We start from the raw sequence: 20,726 nt of genomic DNA on the forward strand, positions 1-20,726 counted from the left end.
GCTTATTAAACTTGTTGCAATAGGTTTTGCTTAGTGCAAATCACTCGCTTACTCACCATTGTTGCACCGTCTTTCAAGGAAACTACCACAGACTGAATGTGCAAGACACCCTGCTTGGGTTTTATTGCAGTTATTCACTATGATGAAATCATAAACTATGTCACTTTCCCAGACTCCTTACTCAAATTCCAGAGGTCTTCTGGAATTCTTTTAATCATGGCTTCTGTAAACAATTCTAATATTTCTTTCTCATCAGCTCACCTAGAATGCAATTCAGTCTTTCCTCTTTAGAAACCAATTGAGCCTTTTAAATACTGTCCCTCTCAAGCAGCACAGATAGCCAAAATAACCTATATATTTTCCTAGTTAGGAAAGGAAATTGTAAGAAAATAAAGATTTTTTTTTTAATGCAATTAAATCTGTTTTTGAGATCCGTAATTACAATTCCTGATTTCTGAAGTATGGGAGAAATCAAAACAAAAGCATTATCTTCCTGCTCCAGCCTCTTTTAGCCAATGCCCAGTACAAAGGCCTCAGTTTTCTGGGCATGCTTTAGAGCTGCTTTGGGCTTTGTTATTATGTGGTTCCTGAGCTCTGCCTTTGTTTTCTTTGAACAATCTCATGTACTGCCAGGCAGAACGTCCTCTGCCCACAGTGTCCAAACAGCTGAACAACCTCGAATTTACCTTTGGTTTGTGAAAGAAACATTTGTTTAGTATTTTTTTACAGACATGTTTGTTGGAAGATGGCAAATCCTGCAATTTCAATCCAACCTGCAGACACCATATGAAGGACTATCTCAGGAGAATGTGGCACAAAGATCACTGCTACTTGTTCTAGATAAGATTTATGTGTTCTCAAAACAAGAAGCATTTGTTGTTCTGAAACTATGGGTATTAAAATTCTATTCAAAATCTCATTTCCAAGTGCATCTAAGACTGCCAGTGGTGTGGGCAGTGCTTCAGTGCCATTGTCCCTGCGATATCCAAAAACACATAAGAAAGACTCAAGAATTTTGTCCCTGTTTTGTCTTAGAAAAATGTAACAATGAGATTTATTTTTTATTGCAATGTCATGAGGCTAATTTTAAACTATATCATAGATTTTTGGTTCAAGCTGTGAAATACTCTGAGCATTGTGATTCCCAGTTAAGCCCAAGTCAATTGGGATAATACATAGATGTCAACATTGATTTGAGTTATAAGCCAGTGATATGATTCTTTCTGAAGTATTTAGACTTCTTAATAATTGTTACACAATTTGGTAACAACTGTTGCCAAATAATTGGTAACTACCAATGCTCTGCAGTGCTCTCCTAATTATTTGGTGTGATTTTTATATATGCTCTGTGGACATAACCATGCTAGAAAGTAATCCAAATTCTGTCTTTAACTGATGAATAGGTTGAAGCCAGTACTTTTCTTTGGGCTAACAAACCAGAAAACTGGATATATGCAATACTTCTTGCAAAACTGCAGTTATTACTGCCTAAGGCTACAGACTACAGGCATCATTCCCTCAGTATTGGGGAGCTGCAGAGCCTTCCAGCCCGGGGAGCGGGTGAGGAAATACAGCAGGCTCGCCAGATCGACCTGCGCAGGCATGTAGAAGTATCCATGAACTTGCTCGCGGAGCACAGGAAACTGCTCCGCTTGTCTCCAGTGCTGAGGAAAGGGGCAGGAGGTCTGCACAGGCAGCCGCAGCCCCGCATATAGGCCAGGAGCTGCCTCTGCTGTGTACCTCCGCTTGGGTCTGACACTTACCTCTTCGAAAGAGGTTAAAAACAATACGATTTTTTTCAAGGAAGAAGGCAAAAAGGCACTGTTTGGCACTGCTGCTACTTCCGGCTCTTAGAGCCTCTGTCGTGGCAGCTGCGGCGACTTTCCCTCCACCCAGGAACCACGCTGCTCCGGGATGAAGCCGGGACTGCCGCTTCACCCGCCCCGCTACCCGCCCGGGCTTTGAAAATAGCGCGCGGCTTCCCAGCGCTGGCACTTCGGCTATCACATTTGCTGAAGGATCCGTGGTCCTGCATCATCTCCAGCCATAGCCGGGGCAGTGTCCCCGGTGGTGGTGCCCGTAAGTGACCCCCACTCGCCGGCGCTGCGCTGCCCAGGGCTCACGGCCACCAGGGGGGAGCGGACAGCGGCGGGCGGCCCCAAGCCCGCTCGCCTTCCCGACATGGTATCACCCGAAACCCATGTCCCGCTATGGCGTGGTATATCCCAGCGCGGGAGGCGCTTCCCTCAGGCCGGGCGCGCCCGCCGCGCCCCCAGCCCCTCTCTTCCCTCATGCTGAGAACAAGGGCGCGCCTGCCGCTCCCTCTCTTTGTGTGCGAGCGAGGGAGCACGCGCGGGCGGGCCCGAAACACAGCGCGGGGGAAGGCGCCTAGCAGCCCGAGCGCCGCCGCGGAGGCGGGAGGAAGGTGGAGTGAGGAGCGCGGGGCGGCGGCGGGGCAGGGAAGGTGGGAGGGAGGGAAAGAGGGAAGGAACGAAGGAAGGAAGGAGGGAGGGAGGGCGAGCGGGCGGGCGGCTGGTGGCGGATAATGATGGCGTGGTGTTCGCGGCCGCTGGGCGGCCGGGAGCGCTGAGGGGGAAAGGAGCCGGCGAGACCCCCGCCACCCCAGGTAGGCTGGCGTGGAAAGTTTGGGACTAGGTGCCGGGGCGACTCCGCTACGGGCCCCTTAGGCCCCGCGCCGCAGATGAGCTGCCACATGGAAGCCCCAACTTGGGGTCCAAACTTGTGGCTTCCCCCTTCCGGGCAGCGCGGGGGCGGTCGGCCCCTCCGCCACGCCGAGCCGCTGTGCGTGCGGCGGGGTCCGGCCTTTGCCCAGCCTCCCTCGAGCGGCAGGAAGGGCTAGGCTCTGCCCCTTCCCCCCGCCGCCCGGCCCGGCTCGGGACAGCCGTTGGCGGGAGGGGCGGGCAGCCGGGAGCGGCGTAGGGGGGCGCCTGCCGCTGCATCCCTCGCGGGAGCCGCCAGGTCAGTGTCCGGGCGGGCCGCGGGGAGCAGCTGGGGCCGCGCGTCCCGGCAGACACAATGGCCTTTATCCAGCGGGGAGTTCTCGGGCGGCGTTTCCCACTCTGAGTTTCGGATTCGTGGCACACGTCGACGAGGCCCCGAGTTAACGAAAACTCTGTCTTTCTGCAGATGGCTCTACGGATATCGCGATCCGCGCTGGGGATAATACCCGATGTGGCCATTTACGTGCTGTGATTTCTTTCTCTCCACGTATCCCTGTGCTCCATTGCAGTGTGAGCGGGGACGCTGGCTGAGTGAAAGGCTGCTTTTCGGATCTTCTGTGGCATCTGCTTTGCCGGGTTGTTGAAGGGTGAAAGCTTTGTGCCTCGGAGCCGTCTTTCCCATTCTTCAGGAAACGAGGGAGCTTGCATTCTGACAATGATGAAAACCGAGGGCAAAGGGGAAAGGACTTTAAGAAGTGCTTCTCCACACCGAAATGCCTATAAATCAGATTTCCATGCTATCAAATGCTCTTTTGATGGTGTAAACAATCCTGAAAATGCTTCCAACAAAACAGGCTTGCATCAGAAACTGAGCACCTCTTCCAATGGAGGGGGAAGTGACCCACACAGTCGAGGCAGAGCTGCCACTTACGGCAATAGAGTACATAAGATCAAAAATATGTTTCTGCAAATGGGAGGTTCTTCTTCCACATCCCCTTGTGAAAGCAGTCCACCTGCTGAGACCAAATTAATCAGCCGGGCCACATCAGCTGAGTATGGATCTTCTCCAGGTAGTCCATCTTTCCTCATTGTCCAAAAGAATAATTTTCTTAATACAAGTACAAGCCCCTGTGGCAGTCCTGTGGATTCATTGTCTGTGCTTTCTGCTACCGACAAGGTCATCCGTAGCAATGATGAGGCAGACTTGGACAAAGTTGCCCTGGCAGAAAAATTTTCAGAAACCAGGAAGCTGTTTGAGAGAAATATAAAACAACGGAGTTCAGTGGACAGATATTCCCCTAACAAATGTGAAAGAAGTGAGGATAAGAGGAGACGCAGTTCAGCTTCTGATTGCAACAATGTGGTTGACCACATTAGTTTTAGTACAGAAGCAAGTCTTCCAGTTGCACTGGAGAAAGGTGAGAATCCAAGTAATGAGTTGAAGCAGCAGTATACCAGTAGTGGTTCCAAATCCTCCTTCCTGAATGCAGGACCCATTTCCAGGAGGCTGGAAAGTTTTCTGGGTGACAGTGATACTGAAGAATCCAAAGAAATTTCCAAGAATAACGGTCCTCAGAACCAGGACCCTTTGAGAGGCCACCACAGTTTGGATTCATTTGCTGTTGCTGAAGGATGTCCAAAGAAGGCTGTGTCCACCAAAGAGCCTGTGATCCTCAGAGATGAGATGAGTGAGCCGCTAGGAAAAGACAAAAGAGAACGACTTGAGGGAAGCTTGTGGAATACGGGCAGTATGCCTGGTGAGGAGGCTCAGCAATCAGATAGTGTCCTCTCGCGGGTTTCTCCTGCAGAGGAGACTCGTACAGAGCTGGTTGCACAAGATGAAACCTCAGGGCATGAAAAAGAAGGTTTGGAGAAAGATCACATTGTTCCAGAGGATCAGCTGCTCAGATGTCATGTACAGGAAGGAAAGAGGAGCTACTATTCCTTGGAAGTGGTAGAAGAGTTTACGGAAGGCAGCAAGACCAATCCAGAGGAAGAAACAGATGGGATGTCTGTGGGAGATGGTCCAGTCACACAAATTCAGGGTGTTCTGGAGCAGGAAGGAGATACTGAAGAGGAGGAGCAAGTGGTGGAAAAGCAGAGCGAGAACCTAAGTGCTTTTGGAATAGAGAATGCAGCTTTTGATGATGATAGGAATACAGAGGCAGAAAACCATGGGCCTGAAGGCAAAGAAATTTTGGAAGGAGAGGAGGAGTATATGTATGACAGTGAATATGAGGAGTTTCCTGGGCTCTCTGAAGAGGAAGATCCTGAGCCAGGCCGAAAAGTCAAGTTCTCAACAGCTCCTATCAAGGTAACTACATGGGAATTTTTATTTTATTTTTTTTAAATTATTTTTCAGTAAAAAATAACCAGGACATAAATTTTTATGCTATGGCTTTTGTTTTGTTTTGTTTTTTCAAAGCTCTACAATCTCTTTTTAAAAATGTTAGTTTATGGCTTTTATTCAAAACTGAGTAAGACAGAAATTACAATCACTCTCGTTCTGAAAATTAGAAATTACTCACAAATGGTTTCTGAATCACAGCAGTTTCATAAGATAGCATAGTGAAACAAGTGAGATCTTTTCTTCTGGACATTTTCAGGAATGCATTCAAACACATGAGCTTCAGTACTTCCCATCATTCCTTTAAAATTGAGGCATTGCATTAGAAAGGATTTTTTTCAGTTCTACCTTTTGTACAAAGTTTAGAACAAACCCCGCCCTCCAGCAAACCTTCAGAGTCTACTTCAGGCTTGTGTTGAGAATTAACTGACAAAAATACCAAATCACTGGTTCCAGTTATTTAGGGTTTTAGAATTACCTCTAATCACAACCACATATATGTTGTTTGGTTTGTTGATACTGGCTTGGTGAACAAGCTGCAGGAGTGCTAACATGACTGTTTTGGAATTATGAAGCTGCAGAAATTTCAGGGCAGGCTGGATAATGAGGAACAGTGTGAGTTACAATGCTAGCAAATAAAAAGGATTTAGGTATCCGATCTTCTCTCACCAAAAATACCCCCTGAATAAGTCATTCCACAACTCAAACTATGTTTACCTGTAGTCTTGTTGCAGACTTCAGTTATTCTAGACCTCATTAAAGTCTGGGAGGAGAATTGGGAGATGCAGATCAGGATGGAATGGGAAACTCCCTGGGTTTTCTCAAGAATGCTTCCCTTCTGTTAAATGAATGAAAAACATAATCTTCAATGAATTATTTTTACACTTTGTTCATAGTCTGGGCTTACTTTTACTGATCAGAGGGATGTAAAAATTCTGTTGACTCCTGTACTTGCTGCAGCAGAGAGTTGTAATTTCCCAGTTTGCTAAACATGCCAGTGCTGTACCCCAGAAATGTTTTGGGTGTGGGAAAATGCAAGTTTTGTTGCATGTGTGTTTTGTTTATAGTCTCTCCGTAGACGGGCCAACTTTATATAGCTTTCGTGTAGTTGATGCTGCTTTAGTGGTGACCTGGAGCACTGAAGGCAGGAGTGCTACTACTGGAAGCTGCAGAAGTCTAGTGAGAGCTGTGAGAGAGCCTGAGGGGTATCAGTCCATTTCCCCTCGAATTTGTGCACTGAATATCTAAGGAAAGTGCCATGTAGAGTCTACTGTAAATGTGTGTTTGTTGAGTGATTGCTGGTTTCTTGCTGCAGGCTGGTTTTTACTGATGATTGCTGAAATCCCACTGAAGCAGTGGCTGAAACAAACTTCCTGCCTTCTTTGTTACATCTGTGCCTGTAGAAATCTTCCTGCCAACTGCGATGGAAGCTCTCATGTAGACAAAATTACGTTTTTGAGAATTAGCACTGTTCAGTTACAACTGTTTCTATGGAAGCCACAGGAACTAACCTGTATCAGATTATGAAATTACACAAGAAGAGGTGAACTGTTAGTAGCAACTATTCGCAGTTTTCCATTAAAAATAACATAGTTTTGCCTTACTTGAACTGGCACAATAAAATGTACATAATAGCAATATGGTCAGTGAGATTTCTTTTTAATGTCCTAAAGTTGAAACTTGCGATACTTGCCTTTAGCTGTTTTCAGTGAAACCTGACTGTATTTTTCCTAAAACAGGTATACAGATCTCTTTCTGTATGTAATTTTCAGTCACTTGTCCCACTCAGTTCCTCATGCCTAAGCAATTTTTACTTTCCCCTTTTCTGCCTCTGTTTTGTATTTTCTGTGATATTTTGTAGGAGTAAAGCCTGGTGTATGGGTTTTTTTGCCTTTTGTGCTCTGTAAAATAAACAAATCCAACTCTTACTGTACTTCCCTAGAACCTTTTTTTAGTAACATATCTTTAATATCTCTAACTCCTTAGAAAATGCCACTTTCATCTCACTGAAGAAAATACTTCTTGTTTGACTTCATGCGTAAATTTTAGTGCATCCTAAATTGGAAGAGAAAAAAAATATCCTGAGTGGTAGTAAAAGATTATTCCTGGTACCCGCCACATCTTGAGCAATGCTATAGTGAGAGATGTATCCTAGTACTTTCTTTATTCAGCTTTATTTAGACTAAGATGTTTGAAATATGAGTGCCATTCCAGACACCCATTGCCAATAGAGGAGAAGGTCTGAGTTTCTCCTCTTAGATGATCCTGAGAGAGGGCAGGCTAGCCTTGGTGCTTTTGCTGTTTTCTTGCTGCAGCTCTGTGGTGACTATGGAGAAGCCATCTCTGTCTTTTGCGGTTGCTGTTTAGTAGGTGCCTTCTAAAGCTGGAGAATTCAAAATACTCAGAAGATGTTTAGGCAAGAAAACGTACATTGTCAGATCACCAAGATTCTGCAGTGATGGAGCTCTGACTATTGTAATTGGTGTACCCAAAAGGGAGGTTGAATATATGTCTGTAAGTTACCTATTACCTACACACTCTAAAACCAGTATTGGGAGAATTTTAATATATCTGTTTCAAAGTTGCTAGTCAGTTTTAAAATTGGCAGGGCTTTTGAGTAGCAGGAGACTGTGGAGCTCCCAGGGGATGTATGAGGTAGCTAATACTGTTAGCTCTGCATCTGACCCATGCTAGAGATCCATAATTGTTGACATCTGTAGCAGGGCTTAAGAACATAATTTGATCTGATAATTTCAGGAAAGATGGAATGTAATTACACAAATGCTCCATGATTTTGTGTTGCCCTGTGCCTATGAAAATAAGCATAGATGAGACTTTTTAAAATGAATGTTTCAATTCTGTAGAATCTAGTGATAAATGATGTGTGGGAAGATTTCTTACTTACTGTGGGTGGCCTGTGTCTTTATGTCCTGCTACTGTTTGATCTCTGCAGACCTTAAGGAACTTTGTCTCCATTGCTTGTTTTTCTTACAGTAGACAAGAGAGTGATACTGCACAGTTTTTAGCAGAACTTCACAGACTGAGTTTGTGTTACGGTACATGAGCTGGTTTTAGTCCTTATTGCCACATATGAAGGAATGTAAAGCAGACTCAGCTGTCCAAGGTATTTGGAAGGGAATTGAATTTGTCTTTGTCTTGAAGTTTTCTGAATAAACTGTGTAAGCAATCAGTGTTAGAGATGAAACAAATGGTGTTGGGTAACTCTGCTGTCATCCCTTCTTATTTCACTTTGGTTTTGTAGTAGAGGGATTAAACTCGCTTTAAATTATATGGTTACCTTGAAAGGCTCTAATTAATATAAACATAATGACTGAATGTTATTTGACATTTGTAATTTTGAAACTTTCCATTGGGGAGGGGGAAATGCCTGTTTCCAAACCAACTTCTTGAGATGCTTTTACCTCTGACTGTGTCAAACTTTGTCCTTGAAACCTTTAATAGCACTATGACTAACTTCTGCAAAGATTTATGATCCTTAGAAATTCTGTAGCTCAGGTAAGCTCAAAAGATAGCATAGCTACTCTTTGCTTCTGCAGGTCTGTTTAGTTAGCAGTGTTACCCAGATTATATTGCATGGGAGTGTCCATTTCCAGATTTTTCTGAATAATATTTTCTTTTAAGATCATTAAGAATAGTTTTTTAAAAACCCAAACCACAAACTTGCATAAAGGCTTTACTTTCATATTTGTCACAGCTGAGCACAAGCTTAAACTTATTTCTTAAATAACAAAACTGAAAATAGTTTCATAGCTTGTGTGTTGTCCTCAACAGCCCAAGTACCAGATGCTTCTGAGAGAACATGGGAGTCCTTCATGATAGTGCCCTGTCTTGCACATCAAAATAGAGCTGGTTTATGAACATCTGGGACACTAATGGTACTCTTGTTCAGGCTGACATGCTCCTCAGTCTTTCTAGTACAGGACTGCTTACGATGGAAGTTAATGAAGTGGTAAATGAAGATGCACTTGAATTAGATTTCCTGTTAACAGTGTTTCTGTAAACACTTGCCGCTTCTAGGGGAGACACAATTTCTTCTAGGTCAATGTGGGTTTAAAAAATGTTCCAGAATAGCGCTTCAGCTTCATACATTTTGACTTTTGGACTGTAACTTCTGTTCTTGGACTGTCATACAGAGAAAGGGATAGAAAATACACTAACTGGTGGAAGATACAAACTCTGGATTTTTGTTTTTCAGGTATTGGAGAATTGATTACTGTATAAATGGTCAATTGGTTTTTAGCTATTGGTCAGGCACTTCAGTAAAGTACTTCTGTGGCATTAAGAAACAAGAGTGTAACATGGGTGTATATTGATCCAGGAAAATGGAGATGTGTTTTGAGAGTAGATTTAAATGGACTTGTATGTGGGAAGTCATCTGCTTTTTTCCTTGATACAAATACCTGTAAGCATATTTCCACTGTGCTTTGTTTGGGATTCTTTGCAGTGACAATTTGTTTGTTGCAGCTCAAGGATTTTAGTTGTTTTGAAGCTCGCTTGCATCAGTGTTACCTTTGTGACTTAACATCATAACAACTTTTCTTTATTTTTTTATCTCAAATTTAAACTCTCTACACTAATTTTGAGTGAGAGCTCACAAAGAATAACCCTGTTTTGTTCTGCCTGCATCTGAGAGTATGGTATTTCCTGCCAGTTAACTTAATGGTGTGAGATGTTAAAAACATGTATTTTAACTGGAGGAAGAAGGTACATATTTTCATGTGTGGAAAAATAAATACTTTTATTTAGCTTTTGAGAAAATACGTTCTTTACATTTCTATTGAAGTCTCATTTTTCATAAAAGTTTGATGTTTATTATGCTTAAATGCATTTAATACTGCACATATGTTTACCTGGTCTTAGACACTTCCGTATCCAGTATTTGTGATGCCTTTCTGGTCTTTGTTATGTTTTGATTCTATGACCTTTATTCAGCTCTTCAGACAGAAGTACTTTCAACTTGAGCTTTGATTTAAATGGGATATTTGATATGCATGTTTTACAATGGTGGATTGATTTGGCATTTCAAGAGTCTTTGGATGAGAGTCCAGTGCCAGGTTATGAAGCTGTAGAGCAGAAATAAATCGCTTGGACGGGAGCACACTGCATTGGGTTAGGAACTGGCTGGAACTGGAGAGCGGCAAGGTAGAGAGGGACCTGGGGGTACTGGTCAATGGTAGGCTGTACATGAGCCTGCAGTGTGCCCAGGCAGCCAAGAGGGCCAATGGCATCCTGGCCTGCATCAAGAACAGTGTGGCCAGCAGGAGCAGGGAGGTCATTCTGCCCCTGTACACTGCACTGGTTAGGCTGCACCTCGAGTACTGTGTCCAGTTCTGGGCCCCTCAGTTTAGGAAGGATGTTGACTTGCTGGAACGAGTCCAGAAAAGGGCAACGAAGTTGGTGAGGGGTTTGGAACACAAGCCCTATGAGGAGAGACTGAGGGAGCTGGGGTTGCTTAGCATGGAGAAGAGGAGACTCAGGGGTGACCTTATCACTCTCTACAACTACCTGAAGGGAGGTTGTAGACAGGTGGATGTTGGTCTCGTCTCCCAGGCAGACAGTACCAGAACAAGAGGACACAGTCTCAGGCTGTGCCAGGGGAGGTTTAGGTTGGGTGTTAGGAAGAAGTTCTATACAGAGAGAGTGATTGCCCATTGGAATGGGCTGCCTGGGGAGGTGGTGGAGTCACCATCATTGAAGGTGTTCAGGAAGAGACTTGATGGGGTGCTTGGTGCCATGGTTTATTTGTTTAGGTGGGTGGTTGATGGGTTGGACATGCTGATCTTGAAGGTCTCTTCCACCCTGGTCTATTCTATTCTATTCTAAATCTAAACCAGAACAGAAAAAGCAAATAACTTCTTTTTGTAACCTGGCTCACTGCTGGGCCAGCCTGACTTTTTACATTAGTGTCTCGTTGTATTTCTAACTGAACTATTCCCTGGATGCTCTTATATGCCATATTAGCTGCCCTGTTTGGTGATGCTATAGAGAAATAAGAGAATGCTGAGGTAATGTATGTCAGGTGAGGTGACAGTGAGGATGAGCTGTCCGTCCTCACTATTTTTTCAGTCCCTCCAACTTCCTAGCAGTTTCCCCTGGTTTTGACAGGGAAGAGAGACTTTTGAAAAATATTCTTAAAGTACTTCTTGGTGTGGAGAAAACTGGTGCTTGCATCAGAGTTGCAAATTCATGCCCTCACTTATGGCAGGGCTGCAGTTTAAATTACCTGTATTTAATATTAGCTGATCACTGTGCACATCCAGCCTATGCTGTTTTGCTCTGAGGATGGTTGTAGGCAGTGCAGGAGGGAGGAAATGGGGTGTGGATGAGCATTTCATTGACGCACAAAGTATTGCTGCATGTTTGTTTCGGAATTTCTTTAGATTTATTTCTCAGTCAGTTTTCTCCATCACTCTGTGATGTGTCCTGATATAGTGAGAAGAGCCTCCTTTTTAAACCTGGAGTATTGATCACTGCTAGTGACAGTATTATTGCAGTTTACTCAATTGAGTTGATCTGGTATGGCAGGGTTATTTTGTTGCTATTTCTTCTTATGTCCTCTTGAAAACAGCCAGTGGACTATTTTTGTGTTCACTGTTATTCTTTGAAGTTCCTCCTATGAATTTGTTTGCTACTTAGATATGATCAGGTCAAGACTTTTCTTATGGTGAATTAAAAAATAAATAAGCATATCTAATTCTGGATTGTCAGACTTAAATTCATAGGACCAGGACACCTCTGCAGCTTATGTATGTTCATAATTAAATCACTTTCTTTATATACAAAGTCTTCAAGAGACATTTGTGGGGGTGTCTCCCTTTATGTGGTATCAAGAGTACTTTTTGTCCCTTCTAGTCATATTCTATTTATTTGGAGTCTTTCCATCTCTATCAGTCGAAGCAGTGCTACCTCAACTGAAGTGGTAGTGGAGTACAACCAGGTCACAGCAGAGTTCCACTTCCATAGAGGGACAATATGGATCATCTCTCAACTTCAGTTCAGAATATTTGAAATGAAGTAAAATCTTTCTCCATCTTCACTATTTCCTTCATTGGGATTTAGAAAAGAAATATCTAAAAGTGAGTGTGTCTTGTTCTAGAGTAGGTAGCATAACTTGGCTGAAACAGGTATCATGTTGTCTTTCTTGCTCTCTAGCAAGCTCTAGTGCCTTTGCTACTGCAGTGAAATACAGAATTAGAGAAAATTTTTTTTTCTAGTTTTATCAAGAATTAAGCAGAGAATAGTGATGTTGGTTAAAGAATTATTTATAATTATAATTCAATTACCTCTATGAAATTATCTGTAGTGTGTGTCTGAAGCAAGGTTGCACTTACGCCTTTGTGTAAACTTAACCTGGATGAAGTTTTTAAGTCATGCAGAGATATTTCTGTGTGCTGATTAAAGGATTTGATAGCATGAATTGCCTTAAATGAGGTATAGGCACTTTTCACTTAAATGACAAGTAGGGGTAATAAAATGCTGTGTATCTTTTGGGAGCAGAAGGAAGGGTGGGTAGGGATATTGAGATGTCTGCTTTAATTGAAGAGGGAGGTTGTAAGAGTAAAGTGCAGGTTATACTTCAGTCCTGCTTTAGTGCTACTGTTTCAAATGATTATTCAAGTTCACTTGGGCACTTCACCTTTTGCTGGGCATCTCAAAGGCACTCAATTTCAAAAGCTGAAACTCTTTACTCAGATAATTTTCCCTGAGCCATAACTGGTGTTTTGAATATTTGGCTTCAGTGTGTGTCAGTAAACTCGCATGTTCAAAGTCAAGCATTATGTTTCAGAAGAAATGTGAAGCAACAGGTGTAATCATTGCTAGGTGTGGTATCTGGGCAGGGGTGTCAGAAACACTTCAGTGCCTCTCTGAGCTGTTGTGTGTTGCTTTTAACTGCCTGTGCAGGTGTTGTGGGGCTTTCCAGCAAATGCTGCCCTTTTACATGAGAATTTTAAAGTGATGTTGATATTGCTTCCATTCCAATTAACTGTAAGCCTTTCTGGGCAGATATTGATTTCTAAATTTTACTGTTTAATTACTTTTGTGATGTTCTACTTTTAATCAGGCACAAACAGAAATCTGCTAGAAATTAATATGGGAGTAGAGTTCTTTGGACTGTGTTTTATGACTGTAACAGTTCAATGCAAACAGGTGGAAAATTAGTGTTTGCCCTCTAACAAAGAGCTTTGTGTGCTGCTTAGAGTTTGGATTAAGCAAGGTCATTGTTGCTTTTCTGTGATAATGCTGTTTTTAATTATGGTATACAAGATGATACAGTGGAGGTTCTTAAGTCTGTATGGTAACAGGGTTTTTTTGAGTGATGTTGACATTAGCATCTTCATAGAAGGAGGCAAACTGAGTTTTGCACTCGAAAAGTGGTTAATTTTCTTAGTGTTCTGTCTCTGAATAAATATATTTGCTGTCCAAGGTGCAAGTATATACTTATAGTATATATTTTAACAATTTAATTAAATTAATTCTTAAGAATTCTTGAAACTGTTTGGCTTCAAAATATATTTATTCATTCTGAAGAAAAGAGGTCTTCAGTGTAAAAAGAAATGTGTGTGTGTGTGTGGTCCCCCCCCCGGTATACTAAGGTTTTTCATCATTTATTAGCTTGACAGTATCCAGAAGTTATTAATGCTAGGTTAATCTCCTGAGTATATAACAAGCTGTGGTAATGGGCTTGTAAAATTCATCCACTTTCTCCTATGTAGAGACAATAGCTTGTGTTTGCTGAAGCATATCTCTTAAAAATAGCACTTGCACACTAATAGTTTTATGATCTGTGGATAGCAGTGGCTTCTAAATAATAAGATAAGAATTTCTTTTGTCCCTAATGCATTTCACGCAGTGACTAAGGCCTGCCAGACACAGCACAGGGATGATCTGCATTTGGTTTTCTCATCAGTCTTTAGAACTGTGTAACTTGTAACTCATACTACTTAGTATCCACATTTTAGCTGTGGTTAATGTTAGTTTTGCTATTTGGCAACAAAAATTTGCTGAGCAATTCCGTGTTTTCTATATTACTATCAACAATTTTACTGTTTCATCTCATAAAAGATGAATACCATGTTATGATTCCACATATGCATGATAAATACTTCTGTCTTTTGTCCTTGAGTCTTGCCTTTTTTGTTTGTTTTGGGTTTTTTGTTTGTTTTGGGTTTTTTGTTTGTTTTGGGTTTTTTGTTTGTTTTGGGTTTTTGTTTGTTTTGGTTTTTTGTTTGTTTTATTTTGTGTTTATTTGTTATTGCATGGTTTGGCTTCTGGTTGTATATCAGTTTTAGTTTTCTTCTTTGTAATTTCATGGTTTTCCTCAAAATTACTTCTCTGAAGTTGAGCAGGGAGGTTTTACTTACTATTTTGAAATGGGTCTATCTCATCTTATTTGTAAGGTTATGGTTTTTAGAATATTAAACATTCTCACACTTTAAAAGTATTCTGATACTTTAAAAGTATGAATTGTTCCTCTTAGAATTTGTTTCAGATAGGTTTTTCTTAAGTTAATGTGCATAAATATTAGCAATCTCCATTTGCATAGATATGTTTTACAAATAACAGTTAAAAACATCGCTGGACTTTAAGCCACTACTAATTTAAAATTCTGTGATCCACTCCCAGCAGAAGATCAATTCCTATGATCAATTTTGTGTCAAAATTAGTCTCTCAAGTACAATGCTGTTACTTTCAAGCTGGAAAACTACAATTTTTAGAAATTTCATAGGTATTTGACTGCTTGCTGCTTAAGACTTGCAGCATATACAATACTGTTACGATGGTGCACCTTTGCTCCCTCCCCTCCCCGCTCCCCCGCAATTTCCACCGCTTTTATAAATGGTTGTGTAAGGAATTGGTCATGTAAATTTTTGGTGGACAGTGACTGCTTTTATTTTCTACTTTGTGAGTTAGACTACAGAGTTATAATAAATCAAGAAAATGCACTTGTCAGTGTCTCCTATTTACTGATTTTGGGGGTGGGGAGGGATAATAATTTAAGGAACATGATCACCTTTTTTTGATAGGGATCAAACCATTTGGATGATTGTCTATTTTGCAGATTTTTCTGTAGAGTTTTTGAAAGGTAGATAGTGTTACACTTCTGTGTCCAGTTTTTTTCCCAGTAGTGTTGGTATGATAACCCAAAGGAGTTTATTGGTTTATCTACCTTTATGCAAGTTTTGGGAAGAATAGACTATTGATTGGAGGAAATACAAGCCTTCAAGGAGTGGGGTTTTTCCTTCCCTTTAAGCCAAGTGGATCTGATCTTACTTACTGGACTGCTACATGGCCATGATGTGTTCCTGAAGTAGCTGTTTTGCAGGATTTGGTAAAGAGTTTGTGAAACTGTCCTCCAGCTGTAGTCTGGAGGTAAAGCACTGAGCTCACCATGGAAGACGCTTGAGTTCTCTTAGTTGCTTTTTGCTAATCTGTTTCAGTAACTGTTTTCCTGTGACTGAGGCTACTGCTGTGCAGAGCTAACACCATAGAGTAGTGGATGAAAATTCGCTGGAAAAAAGCTGATTGCAGCTAATTACAGTTGTGTCTTATTCACATGATTTCACTTACCTGTCTAGGTAGTCTTAGTGGGAAAATGCAAAAGCTGCAGAACCTTAGCAAGCCAGTGTAAATTATCTTTGTGTCAACACTACACATTCTTGATTAGGGAGATGGATGCTACAGCTGCAGTATAACACTCAGTGCTTGAAAAAACTTAAGCAGATAAACTTTGGTTTTCAGATAGATGTGAGGCAGTGTATTTTTATTTCCTTTTATCCAAACAATTAATGAACATGTTGATAAGTAAAATGAACTATGTTATGTATAGCTTATTCTTCCTTTCTAGAGTTCTGACTTAATTTCTGCTGTTTATCCTTTATTTTTAACAATTCAAAAGTTCAGCTGAAGTGATTACTAAAAATAGTAATGTATGTAACAAGGCATTTCCTTTTCCTGGGAAACTGCATGATTCCCTTGCAAAGTCAAAAAATGATCTCTTTGAAGCACTCAATTGGAAGATGGCATGGGGAGGAGGAAAGAAGAGAGGAAGAAGTCACACTAAATCAAAGAGAGGATGACTGATTTCTTTTAACTATTTGGTGCATTTACAACACAAAAAGTATTTAAGGAATTGTTTTGAAACTTCTGAAATGTTACTTCTTTGTGAGTTGGAAACTGTCTTGCAGCAGTATTTATTAAATTGATGACTGTTTGGAAAATGGACCTCTAAGACTACCACTGTAATTTTCATACTAATTTTCTTTTAGTTGTATCATGTTTGGAAGTGAGTAGGAAAGCAATGAACAAAGTTTTCTGTTACCTTCTTTAGGTTTTCAGTACTTACTCAAATGAAGACTATGATAGACGTAATGAAGAAGTTGACCCTGTGGCAGCCTCAGCTGAGTATGAGCTTGAAAAAAGAGTGGAAAAAATGGAAGTATTTCCTGTGGAAATTGAAAAAGGTGCATTTGCAAGAGATATGATACAAAGAAAATATAAAACCATTTAAAATTGTCTTTTTCATGATAGTTTTTTTGTTTTGGTGGGGGGTTTTTGTTGTTGTTGGGGTTTATTTTGGTTTGGGTTTTTTGAGGTCTTGAATTTGTAAATGTGTGTTCAGATTTTCATTTGTGACTGCTTCTGCTGAATTCAGTAAACCTTAAGTGGCCTCTATTAAGTGTGAATTGTCATACTTAACTGAATTTAGGAAGACTACGTTACTGAATCACAGATCCACACCAAAATATATACAATTCATGAATCTTGCTATCTCCTTCAGATGCCTTGAAGCATTGAAGGCAGAACTACAAGACTTTAAGTAGTAACTAGATAGAGGATCCTGCCAACCTGCAGGTCCTGGGCTGCTTGGAAAACTTCAGGCTCCAAGCACCCTCCCTAGCCTGACACCTGTTGCTGTTGTGTTGCATGAACATCAGCCTCCTGTCTCTGCTGGGAAGGGAGGAAAAGGCATCCAGGCTGCTTGGATGAGGCTCTTAGTGCCATGGTTTAGTTGATGAGCTGGTGTTGGGTGATAGGTTGGACTGGATGATCTCAAAGGTCTCTTCCAACCTGGTTGATTCTGTATTCTGTATTCTGTGAAAATATGTTGTGGTTTGTGTTTTGTTTCTTTGTTTTTTTAAGTGAATGTTCATACCTTTTCTATGGAAGAATTTGGAATGCTTTGAAACAGCTCACTAGTGCTAAGTGTTACATTGTGTGTTATGCAGCTCATGTTAGATTTCTGATTCCTTTAGGTGACAGTGGTCTGGGCATCAGTATTATTGGAATGGGAGTTGGTGCTGATCAGGGACTGGAAAAACTAGGGATTTTTGTGAAAACAATAACAGACGGTGGAGCTGCTCAGAAAGATGGACGGTGAGTTTTTCACTGCATTGATTATGATTTTTACAAATTTCTAACTGAAACCAGTTGTTTTCACTGGATGTGCTGAATACTGTGAATAGAAGTACAGAGGCTGAATGTAGCTGCATACTTTCCTGCTTTATATTAGTTTTTTTTAAAAACAGGGGGTTTGTAGGGGACATTTGGCAAAATAATTGTCGATCTGCATACAGCATGTATGAGAAAAGCTTAGAATATGCCCATGTGTAAAAGTACCACAAAATCGTGTTGACACCCCAGGACACCGATCACTCTGTAAATAGCATTAAAAATACAAAAGCAAATACCATGTAAATTTTAATTGATGATTTAAATAGTAACTGAGGATCAGGAGATTGTTTGTAAGCCATTCATTTCTTGGGACTCAGAATTTCTCATTATAAATACTAGTGATAGATTTTAAATGATACTTGTCATGTCAAAAATCCGTCAAGCCAAAATTTTTGTTGAACTGATAAGTAAGTATTTATTTATTTTGCAGAATTCAAGTAAATGATCAGATTGTTGAGGTTGATGGCATAAGTCTGGTGGGAGTTACTCAGTTCTTCGCAGCCACTGTGTTAAAAAACACCAAAGGCACAGTGAGGTATGTATATTTTTATTAAGTAATACTTTCTTTTAATCGCTTTTCATTAGTAGAAAATAGTATGAAGCCATAATCTGAAAGTTTTTCAAAGACATTGTTGAAGGCAATGTTATGGTGAACTAATTTCTTAAACATATCTTCAGGTTTTTGCTGCAAGATAATTTGGTTTTGTCCTGTAGGTTTCTGATTGGGAGAGAGAAGCCAGGGACTCAGAGTGAAGTAGCCCGCCTCATTAGCGAGACCTTGGAACAAGAGAGATGTCTGTATGAGCAGCACTATGTGCATGATGATACAGAGCAGGTAAAACTTTATGCCTACTCACATATTAAAAAAGTAACATGATTACTGCTACATGCAATAACTTCTGAAAATGGCATAAATGTTTTATTAGTCAAATTGAAGCAAAAAAAGGATAAACCAGGCAATTAGTTGAAAAAAGAAAAAACCTACTTCATACATTACTATTATCAAGGCACACAATTATCACTGCTTGCTGTCCTTCATTTAATCAGTAATTCAAAAGATACTTTTAAGCATCAGCCATGTGTGATTAGTTTCTGTGTGGCTTACTTGGCTTTCTTGTGGAACTTAGCGAAATTGTTTGCACCTTTAAAACTTACTGTAGGTATAAGAAATTAAAAAGGAGTAGTAACTAGTTAAGAAAAATTTCACAACTGTTTGGGTTCCTCAATTTTGTGCTTTTGTTACTGCCACTACTGTAATGCAAAACACAGGTGTGTGTCACAGAATGCCATGACTTTCCCATTTTCACAGGATGATGACTATGATGATGATGACGATACATATGAGTCACATTTCCATGGAAAATCAGTAGAAATTTTTGATCTTCCTGAAAATGAAGATATTGGTTTACCACTGGATATGGATTCAGCACAGTCTCTTCTTAAATTTAAAGAGGTATGGTAGCAGTTCCTTAAATAATTTTTGTGATAACAGAGCATCTGCACCTTGTAAGACCCATATAAATTGTGTGTCCTACTCATGGGTTTAGATTTGTTTTCTCATTGCCAGTAAATGCCCCTTGAAATGTATGCCTTAGATGTCCTTCAGGAAGACAGGAAATCCACATCTCATCTCTTGCTCTAGTCCCCGAGGTCCTCTGCAAAATGTCTGCATACATAAAAGCACTTGATACTGTAGATAGCCATGGGTTTGGTCTGGAAGGTTTTCCCGCCCCCCCGCGCCCCCCCTCTGGTGTATTTTGTGGAAGAAATGGATTTGTAAACCAGAATCTGAATCCAAATTTAACACAATTAGAAAATTGGATTCCCTTTCCCCAAGGTTTTTATAAAGGAGCATATTTGTTTTATTCAGCTTTGTGAAAGTTGATGTTTTAAGTGGTGCAGTCTTTGGCATTTTTGGGGGCTGTGCTGCCTTGGTAGATTTAAGTCCCTGTCACTTTCACTTTGGAGGTGAAAAGTACACTGCAAAGAGACTGTTTGTCAGATGCCATTTTGCATAAATCAGGTTATTTTTATGAAGGATCCATATTTTGAAGACCTCCTTAGGTTTGCTTTCATGATAACTTTGTTGCTGTAGAAGCTGAACTTTCAGCTATTAATCATTAGAGAGCATTTACAATTTACATAGCAGCAGACTACAGAATCATTTCCGAAGTGCTATATTTACTTGGAGTACAATTAAGCTCTCAGCTACAGTCATTACTATGATGTTATTAACATAATCTAAATAAAGGACGGTCATGGATTTATTTGGTTTTATATATTTGGCAAAAAAAATATAAAATTCCCCCAGGGTTACAGATAGAAAGCAGCATACAAGAAAAACCTTAACAGTTTCCTGAAGACGTGTTAATGATAGCATTTGCATTTGTCTTAGGTGTAGCCTCTATCCGTTTCCAATAATCCTGTGAGTATTTGTGGTGTAAAGTACCAGGCTTAATTTTAAAACCAAGTCAGCACATTTATTTCAAAGTGCTGATAAGTAAAAATAATCTAGTGCTGTTGAATTTTGCCAGTTGTCATTGTAAGTTCATTAACACTTTTTTATTTTCCTGGCACATTGAACTGTTATTTTAACCTCACTTCTATACATGTGTATGTACAATAAGGTGGGATTTTTAACTGTAAGTTGTCATGTATTGACTTTTGCAGCACATAGAATGCTATAGCGCTTTTTTGGGTTTTAATTCAACTTCCCTCTCCACCCCCCAATAAAAGCTCATGATTACTTCTCTAATTGACAAATAATTAGTTTGATTTTATGCTACTATAAAAATGGTTTGAGGAGGAAGGGAATCATGGACAAATACTTAAAACTGGCATTTGAAGTACCATTTTGTGTTTGCTCATACAATTTTGTTTTGTTTCAGCTACAATTAAAACATGCAGTAACAACAGCTGAAGTGAATCAACTGAAGGAGAAGGTAAGTTTTCAAATAATCTTATTTGGTATGTTTTTAGTTTGTGGCTTGTTGGACTTTGTTTTTTTAATTTCTGCCTATGAACTTTACTGAGAATAGGCTGAATGCAGAAGGCAGTCATCTGGTTTAGACCTCAGTCTCTGTGTACTCTGTGTTGTGCTAGGCAGGCATTTCTAAGCTTGAAGAGTTGTGCTCAAAATGAAAACAACAACAACAAACCAAAACCACATACTCACAAACAAACAAAAAAACCCCAACCCCAAAATTCACCCCTGTGCCATTATA

General features: G+C 40.5%; 1 protein-coding gene across 4 annotated transcripts in view; it reads left to right on the plus strand.

Moving 5' to 3' along the window:
• Window positions 1–2,158: 2,158 nt before the first annotated feature.
• The window catches only part of LOC104304746 (neurabin-1), a 43,275-nt gene continuing 24,707 nt past the window's right edge, over window positions 2,159–20,726 (plus strand). For 3 of the 4 annotated variants that reach the window (XM_054174468.1, XM_054174460.1, XM_054174474.1), the window contains exons 1-8: window positions 2,160–2,425; window positions 3,148–4,995; window positions 16,379–16,511; window positions 17,304–17,424; window positions 17,933–18,037; window positions 18,217–18,337; window positions 18,812–18,955; window positions 20,391–20,444. In XM_054174468.1, the coding sequence (XP_054030443.1) occupies window positions 3,397–4,995; window positions 16,379–16,511; window positions 17,304–17,424; window positions 17,933–18,037; window positions 18,217–18,337; window positions 18,812–18,955; window positions 20,391–20,444 (2,277 nt within the window). In that variant the 5' untranslated portion in view covers window positions 2,160–2,425; window positions 3,148–3,396. Of the gene's footprint in view, window positions 2,426–3,147; window positions 4,996–16,378; window positions 16,512–17,303; window positions 17,425–17,932; window positions 18,038–18,216; window positions 18,338–18,811; window positions 18,956–20,390; window positions 20,445–20,726 lie in introns of all 4 variants that reach the window. The other variant, XM_054174451.1, reaches the window with a different exon arrangement.

The sequence above is a fragment of the Dryobates pubescens genome, chromosome 2, assembly GCF_014839835.1.
Source record: "Dryobates pubescens isolate bDryPub1 chromosome 2, bDryPub1.pri, whole genome shotgun sequence".
Taxonomy (NCBI): Eukaryota; Metazoa; Chordata; class Aves; order Piciformes; family Picidae; genus Dryobates; species Dryobates pubescens.